At 42.6% G+C, this 18,803-nt stretch overlaps 1 protein-coding gene across 2 annotated transcripts in view; it reads left to right on the top strand.

Annotated features, from left to right (window-relative positions):
* The window catches only part of COL15A1 (collagen type XV alpha 1 chain), a 127,203-nt gene that overhangs the window by 39,803 nt on the left and 68,597 nt on the right, over positions 1–18,803 (top strand). For both annotated transcript variants that reach the window (XM_081837215.1, XM_081837216.1), the window contains exons 3-7: positions 8,051–8,598; positions 13,850–13,924; positions 14,477–14,566; positions 18,009–18,153; positions 18,678–18,796. In XM_081837215.1, coding sequence (XP_081693341.1) covers positions 8,051–8,598; positions 13,850–13,924; positions 14,477–14,566; positions 18,009–18,153; positions 18,678–18,796 — 977 coding nt within the window. The remainder of the gene's footprint in view (positions 1–8,050; positions 8,599–13,849; positions 13,925–14,476; positions 14,567–18,008; positions 18,154–18,677; positions 18,797–18,803) is intronic.

The following is an 18,803-nucleotide window of genomic DNA, read 5'->3' as shown; positions in this document are numbered from 1 at the left end:
CCAGAAGCTGCAGACAGTGCAGAATGTGGCAGCACGATTGCAGAGAGGAGGGAGGCCTTGGGCGAATCTACACTCATGGTTTTTAACGCTAAAAATGAGTTCTTTTAAAACGTTAATTGTGCGTTGATAAAATGTGACACCAGAGGGCGCTGCAGAGCTACCCCCATCCAAAACCCAGATAGACATTGTGAAAAAGGAAACGAAAAGGAAACCAAACACCTTGACATAATAATTTTTTTTAAAAAAATAATATTTATTAAAGTTTTAAAGATTACAGAAAGAAAAAGTAAAAATACCACATTAAACAAAAACAAAACAACACATCACAATATAAAAAACAACAACAGAGAAATAAAACCCATTAAACAAAAACAAAAACGCAAAGAAAAATACATTAGATCTCCTAATTACTAATCTTTCATTAGCTTATTTCGACATAATAATGTTTAAAAGGTGTGTGTAGACCCAGCCCTTGTCAGCTTATAGCACCTGTGCTCGGAGATCTGTACTGATTGCTGACTTGCGATTGGTTCAAGGTGTTGCTATTAGTATATAAAGCCCTTAACAACTGGGGACCAGTTTGCCTACAAGATCGCATTGCTGCACAAGTGCCCACTTGATTGCTTCATTCGGTGGAATTGGCACTACTACAGGTGCCACATAATGCCCGTTCTGCCTTGGTACAGACTCCATCGTTTCGTGTGGCAGCGGCTACACTATGGAATTCCTTGCCTATTGAGATCAAGCAGCCGGCTTCCCTGTATGTGCTCCTTTTGGCACCTGCTTAAAACATTCTTGTTTAAGACAAGCCTATCCGGATCCTTTGAAAGCAGAAGTAATTTTAACCCGTTTTTAGTATTTTAACTTTCCTCTGTCTTAAAGTAGGGTTGTGGTTTTCTCTTGATTTTTACTGTTCTATCTTTTGTAAACTGCTTTGAGGTTTTTTACATTCAAGTGGCTTATAAATGTTATGAAACAAATAAATAAAATAAGAGCAACGTGGCAAGCTGCTGAAGAGGCCTATAGAGCCACCTTGGGGCCACCATCTCTCCCCTAGTACTTTTGTCTGAGGGGAAAGTGAACTTGGGAGGATGGGGGGGGGGGAGAGTAAGCCACAGGTACTTCCACTATTTGCTCTTTAGGCATTCCCATATCCCCCCCCCCCATTTTCTATGCGATTGGGGCAGGTCCAGGTGTTTAAACCCTCATAGTGCTTCAACTTGGGTCCACTGCTATTGTGTGCCATTGGGCTCCAAATCTTGTCCTGCACAGATTTCAAAACTGAAGTTTTCAGGGCTTTGGGGGAGGGAGAGATTTTTGGGAGTGTCTTGATCTGCAACCATAAAACATTTTATTGTGCTTGGTGGACATGTAAAAAGACTAAAAATAATTAAATATTGGATACAAATACATACTTTGATACAGCAGATTTTAAAGGTTAATATTCAATTGAAGCCGGAATGCTTTCTTTTAGGGTTAATGGATACACAATTGAAAAAGGATTATGGGAGATTACCCCAATATATAATCGCAGTGGTGAGACTGCTATAGGCACAAAGATGGAAAGATACAGCTGATTAAACTATTGGACTTGACTGAGATAGCAAAGTTAATGTGTTTAATTAGATAAAAATCATTACTGGCATTTATTAAGCACTGGAAATTTCTTACGGACTTTTTGTGTGAAAGAGAAAATGAACTTGTAGTATCTGGATTTGAAGAATGAATAAAATACTGTTTTATATTGAATGTTAAGAAGGATGCTAGATTATAAAAAACTGGCCACCACTAAACTAGATTTAAATTTGATGATAAGTGAGACTAAAGAAAATATAAAAATTTTTGGAAGAAGTGCTAGATTATATTTGAATGAGTGGACATGAGATTGTAAACAAGTTGATAATTTGTTTGGAAAAAAATTTTAACGATGTAAATGGGAGCGGGAGACGTGAGGGAGTCCAAAGAAGTGATGAAATTGTTGTAATAGAAGTAAGATCGTTTATTATGTGTGCATTTATATTTAAAAACTTTAATAAATATTTATAAAAATAAATAAATAAATAAAATACTGTTTTATAGAAGATAGAATGGTTGGATCTTAATGAGCTAATGCCTTTAATCTTCATTTATTTTTCTTCAGGTCCCCCCCCCCTTTGCTCTTTGGCTTTCACTCTCCTTAGGTCTTTCTTTTTCTTTTCTTGTTTTCTTTCTGCCCTTGTTCGTTTCTATATTAAGCAGCTGTTTTATTTCAGTATATTATAAAAATATACTTTCTAATCGGCATGTATTTCTGTATATCTTTGAATAAGTATCAATAAATAACTCTCTCGATATATATTTGAAAAAAGATATGTAACCATGAAACAAATAGCATGCTCTTTCGGATACCTTTTCCTGCTTTCCCCAAAACTATGAATTATTACGGGTGAGAAGAAAGAAGAACGCATAGCAGGGTTGGTGCAGAATGTTTAGGGGCAAATCTCACTCACGCCTTAACACTGCTGTGATAGGAGTCACAAAAATAAATCCATATCTATATCCATGTCTCACAGAAGCTCTTATCAAATGCACCTGATAAAGATTACACCCCTGGTTCTTCTGAGTTTAATGAGAACATTACTTCCTAATTCCCTGTGTGTGTCTGAAACCCACCATGGGGAGACTTAACACGTGATGGAATTCTCTGAAACTGCTTAGGAGGCAAAGATTTGGGATCAGGGAGGGAGGCAGACTGGCCCCCTTCACTGCGATTGGTAAACACAAAAGACTCCTCCTAATACTGGCTGGCAAACCCTTCATTTCCATGAGAAAGGAAATTGCTAACTAACAGGCTTTGCAGAAGGATGAAGGTTTGTTAAAACCATTTAAGAGGACCAGTTGGATTTTGAGAAGGGCAAGCCCCCGCTTCCCACCCCGCCACCCACCGTCCTTCCATGAAAAGCTGATACACGGAGAATAATATGGAGATGGAGGTTCTTTTAAAACAGGCAGAAGGATGAAGTTGCTTCTTTTCACTCTGACAGGCCAGTTGTAGATGTTGAAGCAGAAAGGAATTTTGACCCTTTGTGTGCCGGCTTTGAAACAGAAGATGCTTGCTAAACTTGCCTGGCTGTTTCTCCTAATGCCATCTGGCCTGGTACAAGGACAATGGTGGTGGCAACGGCTGTGGGGCTCTCCTGGGATGGCTATTTCACCTTTGCCAGTGACCGCCAGTCCTGTTACTTCTCCCACGCCAAGGATATATTCAACCAGTGGCTGGGCATTGAGGGAGACTGGGGCCCGCTCAGCAGTTCCAGCAGCATGGGATACCCCTGGCATGGCGCCACGTGTTGCTGCTGTACCTTCCAAACCTACCTTAGCTCCTGGAAAAATAGCCGTGCATTTTCCTAGGAAAACACCTATGGAATTGGATCTGGAGTACAGAACAGCGGAGAAAATAAATATGTGGAAACAGAAGAAAGCAGGTACATTAGCTGTAAAATAAGAGATTGCCCCAGCAAAGTGGACTGCTGGTTTTCTTGTGATCAGCGGAGAGAGACCTTGATTCTAATTTCTGATCAGTTGTTGGGTGGTCTTGTGTAGGTCATTATTTCTCAGAAGTCCACACCTCTGTTTGCCCCACTGATCTCCCCCTCCCAGAGAAACACACTGCTTATTTACCACTAAATCAAAATAAACATCCATTGGTTTTTTTCTGCAGGTTAACGTTTGTTCCGATTCAGCACTAAAGAGCAGTTTTTCCTGGGGGGAGTGGCAGGGCAAACAGAAAACCACTCAGACCCATGCTTTCTAGGGACAGGAGAAATGGAATTATGGGCAAGCCCTCACCCTCCGTTGCTCTTTTGTAAGACTGGAATAATAAGTTGCCTTTCTATTCATCAGGTTTATTATGCAAATGAATTGCAATGAATGTTATTGCCTACCTTAAGCTGTGGGGATAGGGTTGTATCAAAAGACACACGCACCCCACTCTGTCTCTGTTTCTCCCCCCTACACACACATCAGAGGGCTTTTTTGCTATTACCTGCTGTAACCTCAGTATAGTGGAAGCCATTGTAGCATCCCTCTCTCCAGTAATGCTTGGTGTGCTGAAACCACAGGCCATGTGCCCCATCCCTCACTGATGTTGCATTAGTGCTCAGCAAGGACTGCCCAGGCATGGGAAACAGCTCTGGTCATAGAAATGGTTGCCAGCCATATTGGCAGGCTACAGGGTCCATATGTGTTTCCCTATACAAAACATGGGTGCAATTGTGGACGAGGCTGGCTAGGACCACTCACGGCTCAGAAAAGACTGGCGCAGTTGGCCAAACTATGTATTATGCTGAGAGGTCCACAGTTGGTCTTCATTCCCTCCTCCCCACACAAACACAGCTGTAGTGGATGATGCTAATTTGATTGGGGTTTAGCTTAGAAATGAGGCAAAATGTACTTGCAATTTTGCCAGTCATTTGTAAGTGGCAAAATTTGGGAAGTTATTTTAGCAGAGCTTTTAAGGCGGTTAACTTTTCGGAGGTGGGGAGACTAATTTACCAGTGGTGGCCTTGCTCTTGGTATCTGCCGTGTGTGCCTGGTGCAATGACACCACGTAACACAGTTCCCAAGAGACTTCTGAAGGGAAAATGGCAGTGCTTTTTTATTTCTGTCTGGGGGTACTCAAGGGTACTCAGTACTGGCACCTCCCCCCTCAACGTTAAAAGTGTGGCACTTACTGTAACAACTTCATGGTGAGTGCCAGCACATTTTTTCCCTTGAAATAAAGCTCTGGGGGCCAAGGGAGGTAGTTTCAGATGACCTTTTCCCTACACCCAAATTCAAAAGCTCTCCTCTCAGAAGACTTAATTTTTCTACTATGGAGCAGTCAGCAGCTTTGAAGGATTGATTTCAATGATGAAAAATTGCATGATGGCACAGAGGAAAAGGTGGATAACCTCTAACTTCATGAGGGGGGGGGGGAGCCTCACCACTCCCACAATTAAATTTAGTATGTCTTCATGTTCCTATGGCTTCATTTCGTTTGTTTAAAAGTTGGAAGATTAATTATTGGTTTCTCTGCATAATTTGTGTGATGGCTATAATGATCCTGTTTAGAGCATTTTGTTTGTAAACCTCTTAGAGGTTTTCTGTTGAGTGAGCAGTATATAAATTTTGATAATAATAAGTTATTATTTATATGCCACCCATTTGCCAGGGCTGCCCCAGGTGTTCTGGGTGGCTTCCAACAAATTAAAAACATTAAGCACAGTAGAACATCAAACGGTGAAAGCTTCCCGATACAGGGCTGCCTTCTGATGTCTTCTAAAAGTCAAATAGTCGTTCATTTCCTTGACATCTGACAGGATGGCATTCCACAGGGAGGGTGCTACTACCGAGAAGGCCCTCTGCCTGGTTCCCTGTAACCTTGCCTCCTACAATGAGGGAACCACAATAAGTTCCTGGTTCTCAGTGTATCAAATACATTAAAACAATCACCACCATCTTCTCATTCAGGAAAAATGACACACTAATGAAAAATTCCACATTATTTAATTATGGGGATTGCAGTACCACAGCAGCATATGTCAATAATTCAGCTTGGGACCAGAATACTTGATGGGAAGTCTTTCCATATACCAACCTGCCCTAATCTTACATTCTGCTGGGGAGGCACCTATTAAAGTACAGTACCTTCTGTGCCTTCTCTTTCATTGTTGTATTAATTTATTTGAGAGAAATGCTGATATTCTCCATGACCTTATCAGATTCATATTTATTAATTTATGGCATTATGATGACATGTTATTGGTATCACTAGGAAACCTTCGAAAAACTGCAGCTAAGTTACTCCATACAGGCATTCAATTATTTTTAAATCAAATCACAATATAAGACAGTGGGCAAAGTACTACCAGCTAAATAAAACAGTTCAAAATGCATGAAATAAACCTGTCTGTCTATTAGTGGGATTTATGAAGAGAATTCCAGAAACTTAATACTCTCCGAGGATGAAATCTTTCCATTTTGTCTTTTCCCTTACAGTCTATACTTGCATTTTTTTTTCTTGCTTCATTTCAAACTATGTAGACAAGCTGGATTATGTGTTCCAAAGGATTAATATAAAGCTGTTCTATAATGGAGGGGATTAGACTGCACTTTCCTGTACTCTGCTCTGTGTAATTTAAACAAAAGGAAACCTTGTAATGATTGCGCTGCCAGCCATACATTCAAACGTTTTAGCAACAGATTTTGGCTAGCCCTTCCCTCACACCAGTTGAGCCTGTGTTTCATTTCTACTCTTTGAGTCATTCCAGATAACCCCAAATCCAGTGGCGTAGCGTGGGTTGTCAGCACCCGGGGCAAGGCAAGTAATTTGTGCCCCCTAACCCATGGATTTGCGCCCCCTAACCCGTGGATTTGCGCCCCCTAACCCTAACCCCAGATGTTGCGCCCGGTGCGGCCGGCCCCCCCTGCACCCCCCACGCTACGCCACTGCCCAAATCTCCTGGTCGCCCTGATTTTGTACTAGATTTGTCAGTGCCAAAGAGTTCTTTGAAAAACACAAATGCAGCATGCAATCAGGTTTCCCCAATTTTTGGAAGGGACAGCCTGAGAGCATTAGGAGTCAGCGGTTCTACCACCTCTCTGTTGAATGAAGGGAAATGAGGGTCTTTCTAAGGAAGAGGGAGAGCCTGCGGTCTGAGGGAAGAGATCAGTGCACCAAGCTATGTGCCAGAAATGTTGTAGCTTCACAGCAGAACTACTTGCCTTGGAGCACGGTTTTCAGACCGCGTTCAATGCTTGGTGCACAGTGCAATTCAGCAAGGGTGGAACTACAGTCGTCCCTTGGTTCTCAAACTTAATCCGTTCTGGACATCTGTTCCAAAACCAAAGCGTTCCAAAACCAAGGCATGCTTTCCCATAGAAAGTAATGCAAAATGGATTAATCCGTTCCAGACTTTTAAAAACAACCCCTAAAACAGCAATTTAACATTAATTTTACTATCTAACGAGACCATTGATCCATAAAATGATAGCAATAATCAAGGTACTGTACTATAAAATAAATAAAACAGTATTGTAGATGATAAAAATTAAAATTACTTTTTTTCTTACCTGCGCTGATGATAGTCATTGTTTGGATGGGGGGCTTTTTTTATCCATTTCTGCAGTCACACAATCAATCAATCAATCAATCAATCAGTACCTGAACTGGGATCCACACAGTCTCAAAAACAAATTAGCTGAAAAAGCCTCAAAACAAAAAACGCAAAATAAATAGTAAAAACAAAAGCACCAAATCATTGCTGGCAACGTTTCCCTTTTTTTAAGGGAAATTCCCTTATTCCGAATAGGATTCCTCCCAAAGGGAAAAGTTGACAGCTATGCACCAAATATAAGCTCCAAATATCACCTTAGAACACTGCAATTGGAAATGGAAGTCTTGAATTACCATGGGGGGGGGGGGACGCAAATTAGCAGCACAACAGGAAACACAGGGGGACTCAAAATGGAGCACTTTCGGCTTCTGAAAAGTTTGAAAACCGGAACACTTACTTCCGGGTTTGCAGTGTTCGGGTTCCAAGTGGTTCGTGAACTAAACTGTTAAAAAACCGAGGTACCACCGTATGTGTCAGAGGGAATGTGCAGCAAAGAAATGGCAGTTGGGTGGTGTGCTTCTGTGACTGATCTGCTCTGTAGATCAGCTGTCCCACCATCTCTTGATGCCCAGAGAAGAGAAAGAATGGGTTAAGCACACACACTTGCTGGTTCTCTGCTACTCATTACCCCCTCCTGCAATTTTGCAAGGGGAGCTGTGGGTGCCCAGGTCCCAGGGAAGGATGAAAACCAATGCAGAAACAAAAGGCAACAGAAGCTCAGTACTGATGGTCTACGTTTAAAGTTACGTGACATTTAACGGTATAAAAAAAATGGAAGTGTCTACTGCTTAACCGTCTCTCACTGGTCCGGAGAATTTGGCAAGGTTGGAACAAACTTATGGCTCTTCCTGAAAAGTTGGATAGAATCCTGACTGCATGCTCTTACTAATAATACTTTTTGTTTTGTGTTACAGAAAGAGGGTCAAAGGAGCACCTTGATCTCACCGAACTAATAGGAGTCCCACTTCCACCTTCTGTCTCCTTCATTACCGGTTATGGAGGGTTCCCCGCATACAGTTTTGGGCCAGAGGCTAACATTGGCCGTCTGACAAGGACTCTGATACCTCAACCGTTCTACAGAGATTTTGCTATCGCCGTCACCGTCAAACCAAACAGCGACCGTGGAGGTGTCTTGTTCGCTGTAATGGATGCCTTTCAGAAGACAATTTATTTGGGAGCCAGACTATCGCCTGTGGATGACAGCACCCAGAGAATAATTATGTACTACACTGAACCAGGTTCCCACATATCCCGAGAAGCTGCTTCGTTTAAAGTCCCAGTGATGACCAACAAATGGAATCGCTTTACAATAGCTGTCCAGGGCAATGACATTGCACTGTTTATGGACTGCGAGGAATATCACAGGGTGCAGTTTCAGAGATCAGATCAGCCCTTGCTCTTTGAATCAAGCTCAGGAATATTTGTTGGCAACGCTGGAGTGACAGGACTGGAAAGATTCACCGTAAGTACACCATGTAGTAAATGTGTGGATTATTCTGCAGCTAGTTTATCACAGCGGTTCTCCAGGAAAGAGGTTTGGTCCATGGCTCTCAGGGCCAGCCCAAGACATGCCCAAGGAAAAGGGCAAGATGGCGGCACCACCACCCCATTCCACGTACAGAAGCTGACTGTGCTGGCACTGGTATTGGGACAGCTTCATCCGCTGCACCAATAGGCAGCAAGCCAGCTTGGCACACAAAGCTCTGCCTGCTCCCTGACCCTCAGCATCCGCTGCCTCAGCCAGTTGTCTCATTCCGCCTAATGGTAGGGCTGGTCCTGATGGTTCTTGAGACAAGGAGAATTGATACTGGCACCTGGAAGGCAAACTCTTAGTTACTAAGAGTGATTATGTGGGGGAGAGAATCCTAGCAGGGGATGGAGGGTCTGCATTTTTAAGTGAACTGACCCAATCTCCACGTACCATTCTGATAGATGGATCAGAAACACTTCCCTGAACATTGCTCAAAAACACACCTGTAATGGTTGTAAGGGGTTACTTGTGCGTAAGTTGCCTTCAATTTCAGTTAGATTGCCTGGTTCACCATGCCTTGGCTGACAGCCCACACTCCGTGGCCGGTCAGTCGCTTGCAGAATCCATCAGTGGGCGTTTCTTGAACCTCTTCCAGCATAAGAGCTGTTTGACGCCAAGTCTCCTCCTACTTTCCCTGCACGGAACTCGTCTGCGCAAGTAAGGGGAAGGCAGAGGCATGTCAGCGCTCTCTCCACTAGTCTCTGGTGAAGGGTCTTGGAGCCCTGTCTCCAAATCCTCCATCTCCTCCTCTTCTCTACTAGTGTTACGCTGAATTCCTTCCCCCCTGCTGGTCCCCTCTCCTGCATCATTTTGGAGCCTTGCCTCCACCTCTCGCTCTGATGTCAGTTCCCTGACAACACCCAAATGCATTTTAAAATGGTTGGGGTTTTTTTAATAAAATATGTTTAGAAAGGCATATACTGAGATTTAAATATTTTATGATAAAATAGGTATTTTCAAATTTTCACATGGACTTTTATTTTTTTAAAAAAAAACAGTTGCACATTAGTGAAGAAATGAGATGGAACTTAATTATGACATGCACTGGAAATAGGTTATTCCTATCCATAGCAGTGCATAGCCTTCATGACTAGTAGTCACTGACAGCTTTATCCTCCACAATTGTATCTAATTCCCAAGTTGGCAGCCCTCACTACATCTTGTGGTATCAAATTCCATTGTTTAACCATGTGCTGTGTGAAGAAATACTCCCTTTTGTCTGTCCCAAATCTTCCAGGATTCGGCTTTATTGGGTGACTCTGAGTGTTGTGTGAGAAGAGAAAAACTTCTCTATTTTCGCCACACTGTGCATAGTTTTATGGACCTCTGTCATGTTCCCTTTTACTCCCCCCCCCCCCAATAGCGTCCAAAATATTAAGATTTGCTCCAGTTCCTTGGCAAGGTTGCTTGTCTTTTTCTGCACCTTTCCCAGCTCTGCAATATCCTTTTTGAGGTGTGGTGACCAGAACAGAATACAAAGATGCCAACAGGATTTTCTAGGCTCAATGCATGTATGTCTAGATTGAGTCTTCTGTTCCACTCAAAAAAGAGGACATGAATTTGCATATACTCATATGCAATTTTGTGTCCATGACGAGGGAAAAAACCCAGGTGAGGACCCCAAATACGGGCTGCTTAAATGTCCTGGGCGTGGACCTGAGGCCTTCCTGCTCCGTCAGCTGCGCCCCCTGGCCCAACCCACATCCAAACCTGCGTTGGGATTCTTGCTCCGTGTTTGCAGTCATGAGATTGTTGTCTATCATATGACGGTGTAAGTTTTCATTTCACAGTGGGGGAAGTTACGGAGACAGGATGTTTTGTGTTACTGTGTTCTGTGAAGTGGGACGATTGTCCCTTGTTCTCTTTCTCTTTGCTGTCTGATGAGAAAGAGGAAGGAGCTAAGTCAGAATGCTCCGAGTGTATTATATGTAGATTAGTCAAAACGCTGTGCTACTGAGTTCTGTTAATAATAATAATAATAATAATAAATTTTATTTATATCCCGCCCTCCCCAGCCGAAGCTGGGCTCAGGGCAGCTACCAACAATCAAATAATCCAACATTCTAAAAACATTTCATTATAAAAATTAATTAAAATCAAATTGATGGCAACCGTTAAGCAAAATTCTGTGCAGATTGCCAGAGGAGGGAGTCAGGCTGCGCCCTGACCAAAGGCCTGGTGGAACAGCTCTGTCTTGCAGGCCCTGCAGAAAGATGTCAGATGTTACACGAACTGCCAATACTCTGCCGGTTCATAAGCGTGCTAATGCCTTTTGGTATCAGTCGCTGTGATGTTCAGGCTGAAGAAAGCTTTTGAAGCTCCCAAACAACCAACCTTGCCAGAATTGTAGGTTATGTTACAGTGCTTTTTGTGTGTGACAGTACTCACAGGTACATTTCTAGAATTTTAAACCACAGGTGAAATTATTTATTTATTTATTTATTTATTTATTTATTTATTTATTTATTTATTTGTAGAGTGTGTTTGTTGATTGCCCATTCACAAAATACTTCCCTGTATACTCAAAGTTGAACTAACCTTCCCCCCTGCCTTTTTAAAAAATGTGCAGGGGGGCATTCAACATACAGCGTAAGATGACTCATAGAGTTGTTGTGAGGATAAAATGGAAAGAGGGGATAGAGGGGAACTATATTGGCCACTCCAAGCTCCCTAAAAACGTTGGGATACAAATCAGTCGATCATTTGAATCATTTGAATACATGTGAAAAGGTACGTGGAAGTGGAGGCGTAAGAAGGTCAGGTGGTATCCGGTGCAGAAAATTTCTTGTCACCCCCCCCCCAATTGATTTTTATTTTTATTTTTATTTTTATTTTTTTTTTTGCCTGCAAAAATAGTTTTACGTTATTTCATATTTTCTTACAAAGGAATGTGGATTATGGGCCTCTGATAACAAGGAGGCGACTGTGGACAGATACTTAAATCTACAGGATGGATTCTGTTTTGGCTCCACTGAATTGAAATTTCAGCCTTCACGACATAGAAAAACGGCCAAGTAAACAGTTGTTTTCATGGACGAGGGTCAAGATATTAACTAATATTCATGAAATTTCAGATGCAGCTATATAATCCCTAGTGTAGTAAGATAAGACCTTTCAAAAAAAGTTTTTAATGAACCGCCCTAGTAGGGCAGTAATTGTTCCTTTTTGACACCCCCCTCCATGATGGAACCTGGGGCGAACCCCCCCTTCCTACGCCCCTGCATGTAAGTGCATTTAGGTGCATGTTACTGCACTTTGTTCTCTCCTTTGCCTTCCTTACCTCCCTTTGACAGATTCTCTTTTTTATTATTATTAATTTTTAAGAAATTTTCTTTTACAAATTATTCAAACACAACCATATTCAACAATTTACAAATTTTTGACTTCCACCAGCTTATCCCACAATCCTCATGTTTTTATATTTGTTCCGCATTTCCTTTATCATATATTGCCAGTTTGTAATATCCTTACATCTTATTTTGTCTTCACAATACTCTTTCTCATCACAAAGCCTCTTTAAATCCAACTAACGTTGTCTGTTCATCACAAATATTTTCCAGATAAATCGTAAACTTTCTCCAGTCCTGAGTGAACTTGTGATCTTTCTGGTATCTAATTTTTCCAGTCATTTTATCTAATTCTGCAAAGTCCATAAGTTTCAGCCTCCACTCTTCCACTGTCGGTAGTTCCTCTTGTTTCCATTTTTGGGCCATTAGGATTCTTGCCGCAGTCACTGCATACTGGAAAAGTTTATAATCACTTCTGTTAATTTCTCTTCCTATAATTCCTAACAGAAAAGCTTCTGGTTTCTTAGCAAATGTATATTCAAACATCTTTTTCAACTCATTATATATCATTTCCCAGAAGCCCTTCACCTTCTTACATTCCCACCACATATGATAAAATGACCCTTCCTTTTCTTTACATTTCCAACACTTATTGCATGTTGACAGATTCTCAGTTGTAAAAGCTCCTCAGACTTGTTACTTCCAAAAGCACATGTTCACCAAAGGTGCTCTGGACTGCCATGCTATTTTAATACGCTGCCCTGCATTCCTTGAAGGAAAGGCAGTGTGGCGTTTGTCCTCCTAGGTGTGTGACATCATACCGGGTTCATGGGGAAAGGGTTAACTAATTGTAAAATGACTAACTAATGGGAACCCAAGGGGCAGAGTTAACTGTGTATAAGGTTTTAAGCACAAAGGTTTTTGGGCAGGAGTTAGCGTTAGGGTGGTTGAGAAGACAGTCTGGAGTTAGAAGAGACAGAGAAGATACAGTGGTGCCCCACAAGACGAATGCCTCGCAAGACGAAAAACTCGCTAGACGAAAGAGTTTTCCGTTTTTTGAGGTGCTTCGCAAGACGAATTTCCCTATGGGCTTGCTTCGCAAGACGAAACGTCTTGCGAGTTCTTGCGAGTTTTTTTCCTTTTTCCCCCTTTTTCTAAGCCGCTAAGCCGCTAATAGCTGCTAAGCTGCTAAGCCGCTAATAGCCGCTAAGCCGCTAATAGCGCTAATCCGCTAAGCCGCTAATAGCCGTGCTTCGCAAGACGAAAAAACCGCAAGACGAAGAGACTCGCAGAAGGAATTAATTTTGTCTTGCGAGGCACCACTGTAAGTCTGTGGGTTGGGCTAGTCTGGTGTGAGAGAGGGAGAGACTTTGTTAAGAGGTGTCAGTCAAACAGTTGAGATAGTCAGAAGGTACTAGGAAGGTATAGGCCGGTAAAGAAACTAAAGTTAAGAAACTGACCAGAATATTATCTGAGAAACCATAAACTTGTTAATGTTTGTAAAATAAACTTTTTTTTGTTCACTTTTAACCTCTGTCTGGACTCAGTGGTCCCTGCTCCTGCCAACCTAGCAGTTTGAAAGCACGTCAAAGTGCAAGTAGATAAATAGGTACCACTCCAGCGGGAAGGTAAACGGCGTTTCCGTGTGCTGCTCTGGTTCACCAGAAGCGGCTTAATCATGCTGGCCACATGACCCGGAAGCTGTACACTGGCTCCCTCAGCCAATAAAGCGAGATGAGCGCCGCAACCCCAGAGTCGGTCACAACTGGACCTAACGGACCTACATCTGTTCTTTTCAAAGACAGCAGCCACCACCCAAAGTGTCCAGTCCCATGCTCTTGGTGGGATTCGTTATACAGAATGTCCCCTTGATTGGCTCTTCTGCTTCCTTTCAGGGCTCCATCCAGCAGCTCACAATCAAACCGGATCCAAGAGCTACCGAAGACCAGTGTGAGGATGATGACCCATATGTGAGTACTTCCCGGCACACGTTTTCTGCAGTTACAACAAGGATTGGAAGCTTGGTTTTGATACAGCTGTTTCCACAACAAAAGCAGGAGTCATCGCTTTTTATTAAAAGTTGCTTACAGCTCCCAGTGTGCCCAGCTCTTCAGCTGAGGGTCACAAACCTTGAATTCCACTCCCCCTGGGTAGGAAAGCAGCTGGGGGGAGGTGCCTGTTTTCGCTTCACCAGTTATGGGTGAGATGAAATTGTGCAAGATCTTGCACACTCACTTTTTGCTGCAACAGGCTAAATTGTTTGATGCATGTTTGGTTTAATGATTCTTTACAAGAGTTGTGTTCATTGAGTATGAACCTGGAACTACATGCAGCAACAGCTGACTGCACCAGAGATGGATAGCCTAGGATTTATTCTTCTATCTTACTTAATGAAGTAATTAATGCTTTGAACATACATGTGTCTGTGCAAATTGCTAAGGCTTGCACACACTCATTACTTATGGAATTTCTCATGTGGGCATGACCTAAATTCTTCATTGTGGCCTACCTGTTTCTGATAGGCTTCAGGAGAAAGCAGTGGCTACAACAGCATTCAAGAACAGGAGGGTGTCCCTGAGACACAAGAAATCATTCGGCCCTCACAAGCCCCAGTAAGTATTATGATAGTGATTATTTATTAAATTTCTACACTGCCATTCATCCAAGGATCATAGGACAATTTACAGTATAAAACCACAAAAATACATGGCATCATAACTTTTTGTTGTTGGCGTCTGTCTGTCTCAGGAGACAATGAGAATTGCGCCTTTGGGGGTGAAGTCAAACCATTGGTGAGGTACAGCACTTGCTGTGGTTGCAGAGACTGATAAGGGAGAGACATGTTTTGCTGCAGCTGGGGCAGAGGAAGGCATCCAGCAGTGCTGCTGCAGATGCACCAGGGAGTTTCTTTTCTCTGCGCTGCCCCCAGCAGTCATTCCTCCCCCTGTGGATAACAACAACCAAAAGCAATACCGCCATTTAAAGGGCCATAGGTTTTTAATTAGCCAATGGCCTGGGAGAAGAGGAATGATTTAGATCTTGTTCAGCTTTATCCATTGGAGCCAACTCCTAGGGGCCAAGGGGTCTTCGCCTGCTCTCCCAACAAAATATTTGAGGGGGCTGGGGGTGGGGCAAAGTTGATGAGCATTGCTGTTCAATTGGTGTGCATGCACCACGTCATGTGAACGATTATGCAGGGCGGGACTTACCTGGGCTCCCCCAATATTTTATTCAAGTAGGCACCCCTGGCTTTATTGTAGTGGCTTCCTATTAATGTGCAAAATAATGTTCTATGCACTAAAAGTCATAGCTGGCAAAGCCAAAATGATATGCTTATGATTATACCAATTTAACTTTAATTCAAAACATCATTTCTGTTGTTTGTGTTGTAAATACGGTTCATGACCGCCCTGAGACCTCTGGGCATAGGGCAGTATATAAATTCAATAGATAAATAAGTAAATGACATTAAAAGGGTTATTTCTCATTCCCAGAAAGTCGGTCCTCTGTACCTACAAGTAAAAGTTTGGGATAGTTAGGATGTTTCCACTTACAATGGTTTGCTACTGACCGACAGCCACCGACCCACCATCCAAGTGTTCTAGTGGGTGAAGTTCTCGTTCCAATCACCTTGTAATGGTATGAGAGACAGAATCACAGCAATAGGGACACTCAAAACCTACAGCAGGAAGTTCTTCTATCAGATATTTTGGTTGCAATTTCTGTTTGGACACTATTGTTGCTAATTGGAATGACACCTGGAAACATACCCTAATTAATGGTGGGTGATGACTTCTTTCCATGTTATACCATTACTACAATCTGCCCCAGTCACCTTGAAATGGAATAGAATATGTGGAATCCCACCTCCACCCCCCACTGGCAAGTTTTACTACTCTTACCAAGCCATTTTTGCTTCCCTTAAAATTCGTCAGTTGTTTCTCGTAGAGCAGGGAGCTCCAGAATTGCATCAGAATTATTTGTTAGGCAAAAATAAAGATAGACTATGTTAGTCTAAACGTTTATATATACAGAAATGCATTTTGTACACTGTGCTTTTTCTATCCAGTAATGTGAATGATTCCATAAAGATGGATTCCCTGTGTCCACTGCCTAACTTATTTATACTAGTTATTTAAAGTAGGGAGTAATATTAATAGGAACTATAATGTGCTCTAATGTGCTAGCATGTAGATTCTAGGCTTCAGGTGTTTTTTGTATATTGCATCAGGGAATCAAGCTGAATCTTGATGGGTCTCCCTTAAGATACTTCAGAGGGATAAAATACTTTCCCAGCAGATGCAGACACTGAACTAATGCAATACCAAGGAATGAAGCTGAGAGGGGAGGTGATTTCATGGCTTAAAGACAAGTACTATCCTATATGTAGCCTCTTCACTCGCTCCTTTGGCAACTGTCTTCTGCCCCTCATTCCGCCTCCAGACAAAGAGCAGTTTGTGTGAAGCCCTCCTTACAGCTAGACTAAGGCTCTTTGTGTGCAATAATCACCCCATGTTTTACATCGTGTAGATTTTGAAGCCAAACAATCATAAGCCAGAAAGCCTCGTGAAGTGATCCGTTTTTTAAAGCCGTAAGAATTTAATGGGAAAGTCTTTTTTTACTTTGAGGAGGATTCATAGCTTCATTTTTTTAAAAAAATGGTATGTTAAATACCCATGGACTTAAAAGGGCATGCTAGAGAGAACTTCAGTGCGTTGAATTTCCCAAGATTTATGCTGCCGCTAACAAAACTTAAAACGTTTTTGCCAGCTGTGAAGTGTCTACATGCCAACAAGTCCCTGGCTGCAGAGAATGCTCACTGGATCTCAGTGCGTTCTTCCTTGCCAAATGCCAAAGCAGAGCTCAAGACTGTATATAATAGCCAGCAGAGTCACCCAACAGATGTTCACACAGGAGCATTGCAAAAACCAAGCAAGCTGTCCAAAGCTGGAAGCATAGAGTGAAGCAAATGAAGGCCCATACTTTTAAACAACCCAGCTGCCAGTCAGTTAAAGCTGCTTATTGGTGCCACTGTTGCCTAGAGCACATTGCAAACGCTCCTGTAACAAACACAATTGCACTAAGTTTTTCATACGCAGGTGTTTTTAGCTAAAAAAATGTCTGCTTTTTCAGGCAAGGGAAATATCCCTCTAGAAGGAAGTGTTCTTCCATCCCTCTAGATGGAAGGGACCTGCTGGCCATAGCAATGTTTTGGATTGGGACTGGCTGAACAGGGCAAAGAGCCAGTGGCGTAGCGTGGGGGGTGCACTCGCAGCTCTCTGCCCCTACCTGGCTCACTCACTCTCTCTCACTGCAGTGCTGGCTGTGCGAATCCGATCCGAGCTGCCGGGTCGCCGCCCACTGTGGAGGGGGGAGGGTGCCAGGCGTGCGTTGCGGTGCGGAGCGGAGAGAGAGCGAGGGAGGGACTATCTGGGGGAGGGACAGTGCAGCGGCCGCCCAGCGCAGCACTGAGCGCGGGAGAGAACCACACCCGACCAGCCCAGGCAGCAGCAAAAAGAAGCTGGCAGCGGCGGCAGGTTAGGGGTTAGGGGGCGCAAATTACTTGCCTTGCCCCGGGTGCTGACAACCCACGCTACGCCGCTGCAAAGAGCTGATTGAACAGGAGATTGAATGAAATACGTACCTCTCTAAGTTTGAATGGAGGGCTCAGGAGTGTGTGGGAAACAGAAAAGTCTGCGGCTTTAAGAGTTTTGTGAATTTGGAGGGAACTTTTGCACTTTTTGCTTACAATTCCCACTGGTAATTGCCCTAATGAACCAGCCTCTGCTGGTATTACTTCTAACTTACTGGGTGTGTTAGCTCAGCAGAGTTACTTCCATGGGCCAACCACACCCTCTATTTCACACACTTTTGATTATTTATTTGATTATTATCTAGAAAGTAAGTGATGTTTAGGGGGGGAAATAGCATTGTCATGGATCCAAAAGTACCTTGAAAAAGAACAAAGCACACAGATTTATGCTCTGCCTTTCACAACAATGCGTTTTCCCAGTAATAATATCCAGATAACATTTGCCTTGCATTCTTGTCTAGCACCTGACTCAGAATGTATCTGAAGAAACAACAGCTGGGCCTGTAGGAGCTCCACCAACGACAGCACCTCATTCTGAAGAGATGGAGTTTTCAGGCCACCATCTCTTAGAAGCAACTTTGGGACCAACTAAAGTCGAAGAACAAGGCACTGTAATTTTAAACTCTTTGCTTGTGTCGGTTTAATTGTAGCTTAGAGTGTTATGATCATTTTAGTTAAACACTACCTTTAAAGATAGGTAGCCGTGTTGGTCTGCCATAGTCAAAACAAAACAAATTCCTTCCAGTAGCACCTTAAAGACCAACTAAGTCAGTTCTTGGTATGAGCTTTCGTGTGCATGCACACATGGTATCTGAAGAAGTGTGCATGCACACGAAAGCTCATACCAAGAACTGACTTAGTTGGTCTTTAAGGTGCTACTGGAAGGAATTTGTTTTGTTTTGACTACCTTTAAAAAACAACAACCCACAGTTGTTTTCAGCTTAGAATTTGTCTTTTGCTTTATTTTTTGGTATTGTCATTTACTGTCATTTTTTTCAGTGCTCCCCGCCCCCGCCCTCCGATGAACCAAATTAACACCATTATGTCATTCCTGACAGATGATGTTATATTATGCAGTCTCTTGCATATTTTTATGACGCATGCAATTTCTGCCTCCCACCCCCCTTTAGGTTTAACCACTACAGAAATTAGAAAACAGGAAAGTGAACTTACCACTATGGCTCAGGAAATATTAAAAACAACAGCTGAGCCTCGTGATGCTTTTCTGCAAGTTACAGGCAGAGAAAAGGCAAGTA

The sequence above is a fragment of the Podarcis erhardii genome (genome assembly GCF_964252035.2).
Source record: "Podarcis erhardii genome assembly, chromosome: 13".
In the NCBI taxonomy this organism is placed as follows: Eukaryota; Metazoa; Chordata; class Lepidosauria; order Squamata; family Lacertidae; genus Podarcis; species Podarcis erhardii.
The sequence above is the reverse complement of the archived record's forward strand: the minus strand, read 5'-3'. Positions and strand labels throughout refer to the sequence as shown.